Raw genomic sequence first — 12,017 nt, 5'->3', positions numbered from 1 at the left:
TGTATATGTTTGTGTGTCGTCGTGAACACATCGTCTTGATTCTAAATAATTTTGTATTATTTACAACTTAACAAATATTAGAATAGGTCTTGTTATTTAAATGAAATTTGAATATCCGATCAACAGTTACGTATTTATTATTGTCGACCATATATAGTGCATATTATTTTCTGTTTTATTTGTTTTTAATTTATCTAAAGTAGATATTAACTATGTCTGGTGGTGATAAATGTTATTACTTTAATTGTAATAAAACTCGAAAAACGAGTAATAATGTTTTTCATTTAATCCCATCATCTAATCTAGAAATATATAGGAAATGGATAATAAACTCAGGTAAGTAATTTTGGAAACTAAATAATTACTAGAAAAATAAAATATACATAAGCCTAAGCAAATAGCTAATATGCATTAAACATTTTTTAGGAAACATACGCTTAGAAGGGTTAAGTCCGAAAACATTAAAAAAAAGATTCATTTGTTCGGATCATTTCGAAAGACAAATGTATATGAATCCTAATGATCCGAAATCCCGGCTAATGCCAAATGCTGTACCAGTAAAGTTTTCAGGTTTATATTTAAAATAAACATAATAAATTTTATATAATATAGGAAGTCAATACAAAAATTATTAGTGTATAACAAAAAAAAAATGTTTCATTTATAAAATAGAATTAAATATTGATGCCACCAATTATAGGTACGGATCATATACAAAACAGTCCACAACTAAAACGAATACACTCCGTCAATGGTAAACATTTTTAATAAGAATATTATGTTTAACAAACAAATATCTAATACTTGAATAATATAATGATTGCTGAAATTGTATGTATAGATGAAACGTATGTAGTTAAATCTCCTAGAGCTTGGACTTGGAGTGTATCAAAACTAGGAGTAAACGAGGGTAACACACAAATTTTATCTGAAGATGTATGTGTTAATGAGACAGTTAACACGACGCCAACAAAATCGCGAAGGCGCACTAATAAAATGGACGAAGGTATGATTTATTTAAATTTATTTTATAATAAAACGACGAGAACATTTTTATTTACATAAATAATCAATACACGTATTAGAATTTATGTATATCGACAAAATTTTGAGCTGTTTACGTACAATTTTCAGTTTACAATTTTATTAGTTTTTTTTTCTATAAATATCAGTAAAATTGTATTCGATTAATATAGAAGGGTCCTATAATATATTATTTCAAAGGCAGATGAAAAATATTCAAAATGCAGGCACAATTTTTTTTATAAGCATTAAAGTTCAATTATTGACAAAATACGTAAAAATCACGAAAATTCACAAATTATTTTAAGCTAGAAATTCATAAAAAATTTTCTTTTTAAATCTAAGATTTAAAAATTTAATACAAGATTCCTTACAAGTTTTTCAATCTTTATCACAAATAAACATTCCACCTGAAATTCAAATTAAATTTTTATGAGCATTTGAAATTTAAATTTTTACAACATTGGATTTTCACTTTTAGCGATTTCCTTATTTTGGTGTAACTCTAAAACAAATTACCACAGATACTTGAAATTTTGACTGAATGTTTATATAGGCGTGTTATATATTTGATAAAATTTTCAAAATATTTAGATTTGTTTTGAGCTGTTAATGGACATTTTAATTTTTCAACTTTATTAGTTTTTTTTTCTATAAATATCGATAAAAATTTATTTGTTCGGTAGAAAAGCTTGAAAATTTATTACAAGGCTTCTAACACATTGTAACAATAGAAGTTTAAAAATATTAAAAATTCGTAGGCACAATTTTTTTTTATAAGCATTTAAAGTTCAAATTTTGACTAAATACGTAAAAATTACGGCAATGTTCAAATTATCTTAGATAGAAATTCATAAAAGTTTTTCTTTTTAATTCTAAGATTTGAAAATTTAATACAAGGCTCCTAACATATTATTACAATAGAAGTTGAAAAATAAAAGAAATACATATTCACAATTTTTTTTTTATAAGCATTCAAAGTTTGAATTTTTACAACATATTATGTAAAAATCACGGAAATTCGTAAATTATTTTATGCTAGAAATTCATAAAAAATTTTCCTTTTATATCTAAGATTTAAAAATTTAACACAAGGCTCATTATATATTTTTACAATAGCAATTGAAAAATAAAATAAATATATAGTCACAATTTTTTTTTATAAGCATTTAAAGTTCAAATTTTGACTAAATACGTAAAAATTACGGCAATATTCAAATTATCTTAGATAGAAATTCATAAAAGTTTTCTTTTTTAATTCTAAGGTTTGAAAATTTAATACAAGGCTCCTAACATATTTTTACAATAGAAGTTGAAAAATAAAAGAAATACATAGTCACAATTTTTTTTTATAAGCATTCAAAGTTTGAATTTTTACAAATATTATGTAAAAATCACGGAAATTCGTAAATTATTTTATGCTAGAAATTCATAAAAAATTTTCCTTTTATATCTAAGATTTGAAAATTTAATACAAGGCTCATTATAAATTTTTACAATAGCAATTGAAAAATAAAAGAAATATATAGTCACAATTTTTTTTTATAAGCATTTAAAGTTCAAATTTTGACTAAATACGTAAAAATCACGAAAATTCGCAAATTATTTCAAACTAGAAATTCATAAAAATTTTTCTTTTTAAAACTAAGATTTGAAAATGTATTACTTACAAGATTCCTAAGTTTTTCTACCTTTATCAAAAAAAAAATGTCAACAAGCAAATGAAATTACATTTTTATGCGAGCTTTATTTTTATTAAGATTGGATATTCACTCGATTTCTCTCTCATGTAGCGATTTTGTAATTAAAAAACGAATACCTGTAGAACAATGAAATTATGAAAATATCACTGAATGTTTATATTTTCATTTTATATACACTACACAATTTTGAAAATATCTTAACACTTTTTAAGCTATGAACTGTTTTCAAATTTAATTTTTTTTTCTATAAAAATCAATAAAAAAAAGCGGGTAAGTCGTGGATGTCGCTCTGCTGTACAGTAGGTTACTGTAATGGATGGAATTAAATTTGAATGCAATGATAGGTATCATTGTATACGAAAAACGATTCTGAACGGAGATGATTTGTCAGTCTAGGATATATTATATTTAAATATTGTCATATATTCTATTTTGAAACAAATATTTTATTTTTCAATTAAGACGCATTTTGCATAAGGCACGGTTAATTAATTAGTGTAGTTATCATAATTATTAATACCTTATATTATCATAGATATACGAATACCTGGTTTGAGGATAAATCGTTATCATTACGCGATTTCATAAAAATTTAAAACTCAAACGCTCAAAACATTTTTCCTATAATGACACTTCAAATTTTCTCTATAGCTATTTGAAGCAAAACTTATGGAAAACTTGGTGTTAAATTGTATAACCTTAGATATAAATACAAACAATATTATGAATTTTGAACTTCAAAATTACTTGCAAATTTTCGCGTTTTCGACAGATTTCGTAAAATTTTGAACTATAAAAGCTTATTAAAAAAAATTGCTACTTTTTAGCTACAATAAGAAAAACTCATAAGGAACCTTGTATTAAATTTTCAAGTTTTTTTGGTCGTCCAACATTTTTTTACCGACACTTCAAAAAAAAATTCTCAAAAAAAGTGTAAATTTCAGTGGTCTATAAATAACTCAAAAAAGTCAAAAATTTTTGAAAATTAAACTGTATATAGAGAACACTAACATAAACATTTGGTGAAAATTTCAAGTATTTAAAGTGATTATTTTTTGAATTACAATCATATAAAAAAATCGATTTGGTCGAAAACTGATTTTGCGTAAAAATTCCCGTTTTTCTGTCATTTTTTTTTTGTTTTTCTCGATTTTTTTGAAAACTGTTGGAAAATGTTTACTTTTGACCTCTATAATGCACCAAGGATCTTCAATTTTACATCGGAAACCACCCCCAAAGTTTGAAATCGAAGCATTATTTCGACTAGTTATGCTGTACACAGACACAAAAAAAAAAAACACACATCATTGTAAAATCAATACATTCATCACTTCGTTCAGAATCTAAAAATCATAAACTATAATAATATAGTGTTTATATGTATATTATACAGTATTTCCAATAAGTTAGATTTGAATGATACACATGTTTAACTTTAAACAATTCACGGTAAATATTTTTTGACATGAAAACGAAATAGACTGAAATAGTTAAGTATAATAAAATTAAAAACAAAATTAATTTACTTAATTTACTTCTTAAAATGAAAAATTAATTCGTTGATTTCACGTTAATTAAAAGAGAAATTTAGTAAGTTAACAGTTAAGTTAATGAGATAATTTCAGTTAAAAAGTTAAAATAAAATTAACTTTAACTTTTTAACTCGTAAATGCCCAGCCTTGCTTCAAAGAATAATGATGTTAGGTTAGTAATTTTGTTATAATTCAAAAACATTTCGTGGGTAGGTTCCTACCTATAGTATTAGAAACTTATTTCTGTTTTTAGAAAATGCGTCATCTACACCTGAACACCTTAAAGTGTTAACGCCTAATTATACATACAATAATTTACATTCAAAAACATCTACTCCAAACATTTCAATTTTTAATCAAAGTCCTGAATTATTAGGAATATCTCCTTCAACGAAAAAATGGGTATCGCAATTAATTGACCTACCAAGTCCTCAAAAACCATCAGATAGATCTAATGATGAAATAATAAATAGTCCGAGAAAAATCGCTGCAAAGAATAAAATTTTACAAAAAAAGTTACAAAACATGAAAAAATTAATCAAGCATAAACGCGCTATTATTACTTCACTAAAAAAAACCAATGAAAAAAATAAACTTAAACAAAACAAACAAATTAATGTGCACCGTTTTTTTGAAGGGACCAAGTTTCCGTCAATTAATTCTAAGGCTCTAATATCAATGCAATTGTTACATAAAAGACGCAAACCGTGGTCTAAAACTGAAAAAAATATGGCTCTATCATTATATTACAAGTCACCGTCCACCTACAAATTTATGCGTAAAAATGGCATAATTCTACCAGGTGAGACTACTGTTAGACGTTGGCTTAACTCAATTAGTTTTTCTACTGGATTTCCTAAAGCGTATATGGAGCAGATAAGATTAAAGATTTCCGGAATGAGTGAAAATGAAAAAAAATGTACAATTTTACTTGATGAAGTAGCTATTATGAAAACGTTAGAGTATAATAAGGTGTTGGATGAAATTGAAGGATATGAAGACTTGGGGACATTAGGGAGAACAAATAAAATAGGTTCTCAAGCATTAGTTGTTATGGTTCGCGGTCTTTATTCAAACTGGAAGTTTCCTTTATGCTACTTTTTCACTGGGAGTGGTGTAAAAGGAGATAATTTGGTCAACATAATCAAAGACTGTGTTAAACAAATTTTAGATCTTGGTCTCTCACCAACATGCATTATTTGCGATCAGGGAGCACAAAACCGTCGTATGTATACTTTACTCGGAGGAAACGAAGATCAACCTTCGACCACAATATGTGGTAAAAAACTATTTTTAATTTATGACATGCCACACCTTATTAAGAGTGTGAGGAACAATTTATTAAATGGCGATTTTGAGATAAATAATAGTACAAAAGTGTCAATGAACGATATAAGAAAGGCGTATGAAATAGATGCAAAAAATACCGCGAGGGCAATGATTAAAATAACACCGACTCATTTAAATCCAAATCCATTTCAGAAAATGAATTGCAAATTGGCTATACAATTATTGAGTAATTCAGTTTCTGCAGCAATAAAAACTTGCATTGCCACTGGTGAGATTAAGTCATCAACAGCTATTAATACAGCTAATTTCATTGACGTAGTTAACAAAATGTTTGATTCGGCTAATAGTAAAAATTTGTGTGACCCAAATCCAAATAGAAGACCAATGTCTAACCGTAATCCACAAATATTTGAGAATTTAGAAAAGGCAAAAAAACTATTTAAAAACACAATCAAAATTTGTCACAGAACGAAAAAAACAAGCATTCCGCCATGTTTTATTGGAATTGTTTGGACAACAACAGCTATTCAGCAGCTTTATGAATCTGAAAAATTAGAAATGTCTGCAGTAGCCCCTTTCACAAATATAGAGTACTTTCTATTGACAAATCGCTTAACGCAAGATGCTTTAGAAAATTTTTTTTCAATAATGCGTCAGAAGAATGGGTATGTAGAAAATATAATTTATAATTTATTAGCTTAATATTTTCACTGATTATAAATTATAAATTATAATAATAGTATAATAGCTACCTAATAATAATTATTATTATTATATACTATTTATATAATAAATAGGTATGTTATTAATTATTAAAATTTATAAATTATAAATTTAAATATAAAAATTACTATTTTAATTTAATTCACTCTTTTTATACAATGTGTGTAGTTACACTATTCGTACAAAAAAATCGTATTTTAATTAAAAATTATTTGTGATTATAACAATATTTAAATGCTAACAGGTATAACAGGAATCCTACCGCTAGAACGTTCCGATGCTGTTTTGGACATATATGTTCATACAGTTTGATGCAATGTACCTCAACGTGTAAGAATTGTGAAACTGATGAAGCCGAGTTTCTTACTGTAGACGTTTTGAAAGATGTTTCGATTGATCCTGCAGTTGAAGAATTAGTTACGAATACAGAAGAAACAGGAGTTGAATTAAGTACTTCGCCGGAAGATTTAAATAATCGAAAAGTGTACTGCGAGCAACCATCACTAGAATCTTGTTCCATAGTTTATTTTGCAGGCTACTTAGCAAAAAAGTGTTTGGATAAGTTTTTATGCACAGATTGTGATTTGACTAAAAACAAAAATGAATATTTAAACGAACCACCTCAAATTTTAATTCTAAAAAAAACGTTCGACAACGTTGGACTGGCGCAAGGTCTCAAAATTCCATCGGATAAGCTTGTAGAAATAGTTGAAATTTGTTTAAATGTATTTGAAAATTATTTTCCAAAAATCAAGACTGAAAAAAAAATTATATTTTCATTTAAAGAAAAGGCTCTACCAATAATATACCAAAAATATCCTGATGTCGAGAACTCCACATGTCACAATCATTATATGTATATTATTGAGTTGTTGTTTAGAACAAAATTATATAAAGAATGTAAAGAGGAAAATACTAACGTAAGAAAGCGAGTAGTGCAGGACACGGATAAGTTACGTATATTACAGAATAAATGATAATATTATATTTTTTTTTTATTATTATAATTAATATTAATGTTAATTTTTAATTTTAGTATTTTACAACTTGTATTAAGTCGCCGTGACTGCCCGTGAGTATATTCTAAACATTTAAATAATTTTATGAAATATATATATTATATACAAGTAGTATACCTAATAATAATTATATAACTATAATTAATAATAAATGGCAAGTTTACTTTATGTTTCGAATTTAAATCTGACGAAGTGTGACTACACTCTATATACAAGTAGTTAGCTAAGTCATAGATTATTCTATGGTTCAGTGGTGGCGTGAAAAGCTATTTTATGATGCAGTTGCTTCATAGGAAAAAATAGTTCACGCCGCCACTGCAGTATGGTTAAATAACACGAATTTATTAAGGTACCTACGTGCAATCAAAAATTTGTTGTGTAGTTTAAACTGTTAAAATATTGTTTATTTGCTTATAACTTATAACATTTCACTATTTTTCTGTAAAACAAAAAAAATATATTTAGGCTTATTTAGCCTGTTAGTACGCCTGTTTTCTCCAGCACCACACTCGGCCAAATTCATTCATAAATCCTAATTAATAATTTTCCTAATATAAATATGTCGGAGCGGTGGTTAACAGGCGGCCGGCGCGGCGGGACACCACGATTACGACGATAAACGGATAAAAACCAGTTATCCCCGCACTTCACTCCAACATAGTTACGGCGGCTGGAATAAAATACGAATTTATTAGTATTATTGGTTCTTATCGCCATCTACCGAGAGTTTTATTGTACGCCACCGAAAATACGGCCAGTGAGCAATCTATAGTATTTATAATCAATGCTACAAGTAAGGTAAATACGATCGCATGCATATTTTATATGATCATATTATAAAATCATACGCATGTTAATACTAATATGGTTACCCATTAACATAAAAATATAAGACCCCATTAGCTATTAAAATTTAAAACATGAAAGTGGTGACATAAAATTTAAAATTTAAATGTTATTTTTTAATAGGGCTTACTTTTTTACTAAAAAAAAATAAGAAGTATTGATTGAATTTTAAAATGTATTTAGACATAACTTTAAAATTTTTAATAATTTAAATATTTTGTTTTTAATCACAATAATTAATAAGTAAAGAGGTAATGTCAATAATATTTGATATTTGCGTGGGAAGTATAGCACTCTCAGTATTGATATTTTATAATTACAAAATTAATGTAAAATAAATATTTAATTTAATTTTTTTCTTGGAAAATCCATTTTTACATCACTATCTTCTCGAGAAACATAAAAATATAACATGTTATTATATTTATATAAAATTGAATTATTTGCATTTAAAATCTGTCATTACATACAGATACATATAGATAATGAAATAATCATTATATTTGCTCAGGTACGCTAAAATAAAATAAAATATGTAAGATTTATTAGTGTATTGCAAACAATACACAAGAGTGGACCTATACTGACATTATTCAATTTTCATTTACAATAATCTAAAAATCAAAAAATTAATTAAACGATAACATTTGGTAATATGTTCAAAAAAGTATTTTCAATACCATCATTTATGTTTGCGAGTTTAATCAAATTAGTTTATTTATGTGCAGGGAAATTTTAGTGTTTACTTTGGAATGTAGGTAAATATTCTATGATATATTTTATCAAAATAAGTTTTCATTCTATGTATATGACTTTATTTCGGCTAACCATAAACTAACTGCATATTTTAAACATAATTTAGAAGGGTTTTGTTCGCTGTAATAATATTTAAAACCAAATTTCTTAAAAATTAGTTAATTAATTTAGCATATTTACTACACATAGATGTAGTAGAACAAATGGATAGATATGAAGTGGCACCACTTTCATAAAGTTATTTTATAACGACATTAACACGCGAATAGGTATAGTACATTATAGGTATACAAGATAATATAATAGTTTGTAAAGAAATATGTCAACGGGGAAACAGCTAGATGCCTACTTGGAAACAACCATATACATAGTTAACACAAGTTGAACAGAACTTTTGAAAAAATAAACACTGAATACTACTTATAACAAATTATTTAATGAATTTATACACAGTTTGGATAACAGTAGTCAGATCTACGCCGATGCATCTAAAACTGAAACGGGTATAGGACTTGCACTAATCCACCTCAATATAACTAAACAGTTCAAACTTAATAATTTAAGCAGTATTTATACAGCCGAATACCTAGCACTATATAAAGAAACCCAATCAGCTCTAGAAATCAATGATACAAAAATAGATATATGTTCCGACTCACTCAGTGCTTTGACTAATCTGCAATCCAAAATACTAACTGAACCATTTGCTCTAAAAATTAGTAACCTTCTTTGCAAACAAATACATTACATTCATTCGAACTCGAGGTCATTGCAACATAAAAGGAAATGAGGAGGCTGATAAAGCAGCAAGAAATACATTAAATAGTCCCGCCAGTGAAATATTTACTTTTTCATCACTTGTCGACATAAGAAGAAATATAAACAAATATTGCGTTGATTTGCAGAACACCAAATAGAACACGACCACGGCAAATAAGTTAAGAAAAATTAAGCATTTTATTGAACTCTGGACGAAATACACTGACCTAAACAGAAAAAATGAGGTAATATTCTTAATCGACTTAGAATAAGCCACACAAAATTCACACATTAACACCTCATGGCAAAGACAGATCCAGCCCTATACCCATTACCCAACATGCAATGAAAACTACTCCATCAAACACACATCATCGTTCACTGCCCAAACTTCAATGAAACTCGGAAAGACATCCCTGACAACCTGTACGAAGCAATTGGTCTATTTTCTAACTATCTAAACATAACTTTATATCTAAAAATAATTGAATTGTACAATAACATATTATAATAAAAAATTTAATACTTTTGTTAAACCTTATAACCTATATGTAGTTGATGCTTAACCAATAAAAAAAATAAAAAATAAAAAAAGGTTTGTAAAATATGGAAGTACCCATACTTAAAAAAAAATGGATCTAGTTGTTACTTTTAGGGTTAACGGTATGGATTTTTCAATATTTTTTGAAAAATTAATCTAGAAAAAAAATTATGAAGTTTTTCTAAATTGTAATAATTTTTACTTTATATTGTAATATTGAATAAAATATATTTTCTAAACATATAGGTACGTATATAAATATAAATTCAAAACCGGGTTTTTCTGGTATAAACTCTTTAACTACCAAAAATGACTTGATACTGATGTCATACTTTATATACGGAGGGCATAAAAAGCTAGGAAAACAAGTTGTATCCCAAATCAGTGAATTTTGTCATCATTTTGCATGAACTGTATAATATCATAATTTGGTTAGTTGGTACCTGTCACAACCCAAAACAAACAATTAGAAGTTTCGTTCCAAGTTCATATTAATTTGGTATTTTGAATACAAAACTCAAAGTATTTTTTAAAACTAGAGGCATCTTAAAAATATTTTTTTTTGCGTTAAATTCCTAAAATTCGATCAAGTTTAATGTGCTCATTTTGTATATGATATGATGTCTTTTGTTTTGAATAGTTCCAAACTTTTCAAGCTTACTATATAATATAACTATATAAGATACTAAATAATAATGTAATGGAAAACTATTTTATGAGTAAAACTTTATCTCTTTCTCATGTATGGATACAATATTTAAGTTCTACAATAATGCAGACAACAACAGCTGTACAACTATTCATTTAAAGTTTAATTCTATGTTCTATATTATATTATGTATATCTATACATTTGTTAATTTATCGAAGTAGGCAACTAAAGTTATTCAACGAGATATACGTACCTATACATAAATGAGAATTGGTTTTCATAAGAAGTAGGATAAAAAAGAGAGTTCAAACACCTCACCCTCACCATCACCCTCACCCTGACCCTCACCCTCACCCTCACCCTCACCATCACCCTCACCCTGACCCTCACCCTCACCCTGACCCTCACCATCATCCGAGTGCGCCGCCGCCGGATCGCGTACGTGTGAGACGTATATTATCGTTATCATTTATTATGTTATCACTTATCAGTTATCATATAATTGTTATCACTTATCACTTATCATGTTATCACTTATCATATTATTGTTATCATATATATCCGAACAAGTGTGAAATTGATATATGACGGTTAGGTTCAAAAACCTCACCCTCACCCTGACCCTCACCATCATCCGAGTGCGCCGCCGCCCGATCGCGTACGTGAGATACATTTAACCAGTTATCATTTGTTATCACATATTATTGTTATCATATACGATGATTATCTTTTACCGCCGTTATCACATCGCCGTTCTCCCACGGTTATCAAATAAATTGTTATATTTATCATTTGTTATCAGTTATCAGTTATATTTTTATTTAACCCAGTGGAAATCGAATGTTATACATTATTATTGAAATATGCTATAGCCGTTTCTACTAGTAAATTAAGCACGTTGGGCGTCGTATTAACAATAAGATACATTAAGTAGGTATATTTTAGCGCTGTTTCGATTATTTACAATAATAGATATATTATCCGTATTCAATTAAATCATTCCACCTGGACATTAGTGATTTTTTCCTGCCAAATGGCAGTAATAATCACAAATAAATGCCTTCTTAATGTGCCCTATCGGTCGCCTGGATGTCGCGGACTCTTAATAGCCGCTAGCCACCACCACCACCACCACCACCACCACCACCGCCACCGACGCCGCCACCGCCTGACA

At 27.6% G+C, this 12,017-nt stretch overlaps 2 protein-coding genes across 2 annotated transcripts; both read left to right on the top strand.

Moving 5' to 3' along the window:
* The first annotated feature begins 212 nt into the window (after positions 1-212).
* On the top strand, positions 213-8,065 carry LOC149058262 (uncharacterized). The gene is made up of 5 exons (XM_089218347.1): positions 213-336; positions 427-570; positions 842-936; positions 4,472-5,060; positions 7,308-8,065. The coding sequence occupies exons 1-5, from the start codon at positions 213-215 to the stop codon at positions 7,325-7,327; spliced, it is 972 nt and encodes a 323-aa protein (XP_089074473.1). The 3' UTR covers positions 7,328-8,065.
* LOC149058263 (uncharacterized) lies at positions 5,844-7,378 on the top strand. The gene is made up of 2 exons (XM_089221444.1): positions 5,844-6,213; positions 6,516-7,378. Exons 1-2 carry the CDS (start codon positions 5,876-5,878, stop codon positions 7,246-7,248), a joined length of 1,071 nt encoding a protein of 356 aa, XP_089077570.1. The 5' UTR covers positions 5,844-5,875; the 3' UTR covers positions 7,249-7,378.
* Positions 8,066-12,017: the final 3,952 nt, after the last annotated feature.

Source organism: Diuraphis noxia, unplaced genomic scaffold (genome assembly GCF_037042655.1).
Source record: "Diuraphis noxia isolate RWA-SAM2 unplaced genomic scaffold, SU_Dnox_SAM2 contig0002, whole genome shotgun sequence".
Taxonomy (NCBI): domain Eukaryota; kingdom Metazoa; phylum Arthropoda; class Insecta; order Hemiptera; family Aphididae; genus Diuraphis; species Diuraphis noxia.
The sequence above is the reverse complement of the archived record's forward strand: the minus strand, read 5'-3'. Positions and strand labels throughout refer to the sequence as shown.

Bases quoted from the DNA above. Each gene is read 5' to 3' on its own strand.
- LOC149058263 (XM_089221444.1), top strand. From the start codon at position 5,876: ATGTTTGATTCGGCTAATAGTAAAAATTTGTGTGACCCAAATCCAAAT. The intron at 6,214-6,515 runs GTATGTAGAAAA...AAATGCTAACAG, and splicing joins ATAATGCGTCAGAAGAATGG to GTATAACAGGAATCCTACCG.
- LOC149058262 (XM_089218347.1), top strand. From the start codon at position 213: ATGTCTGGTGGTGATAAATGTTATTACTTTAATTGTAATAAAACTCGA. The intron at 337-426 runs GTAAGTAATTTT...AACATTTTTTAG, and splicing joins GAAATGGATAATAAACTCAG to GAAACATACGCTTAGAAGGG. The intron at 937-4,471 runs GTATGTGTTAAT...TTTCGTGGGTAG, and splicing joins CACAAATTTTATCTGAAGAT to GTTCCTACCTATAGTATTAG.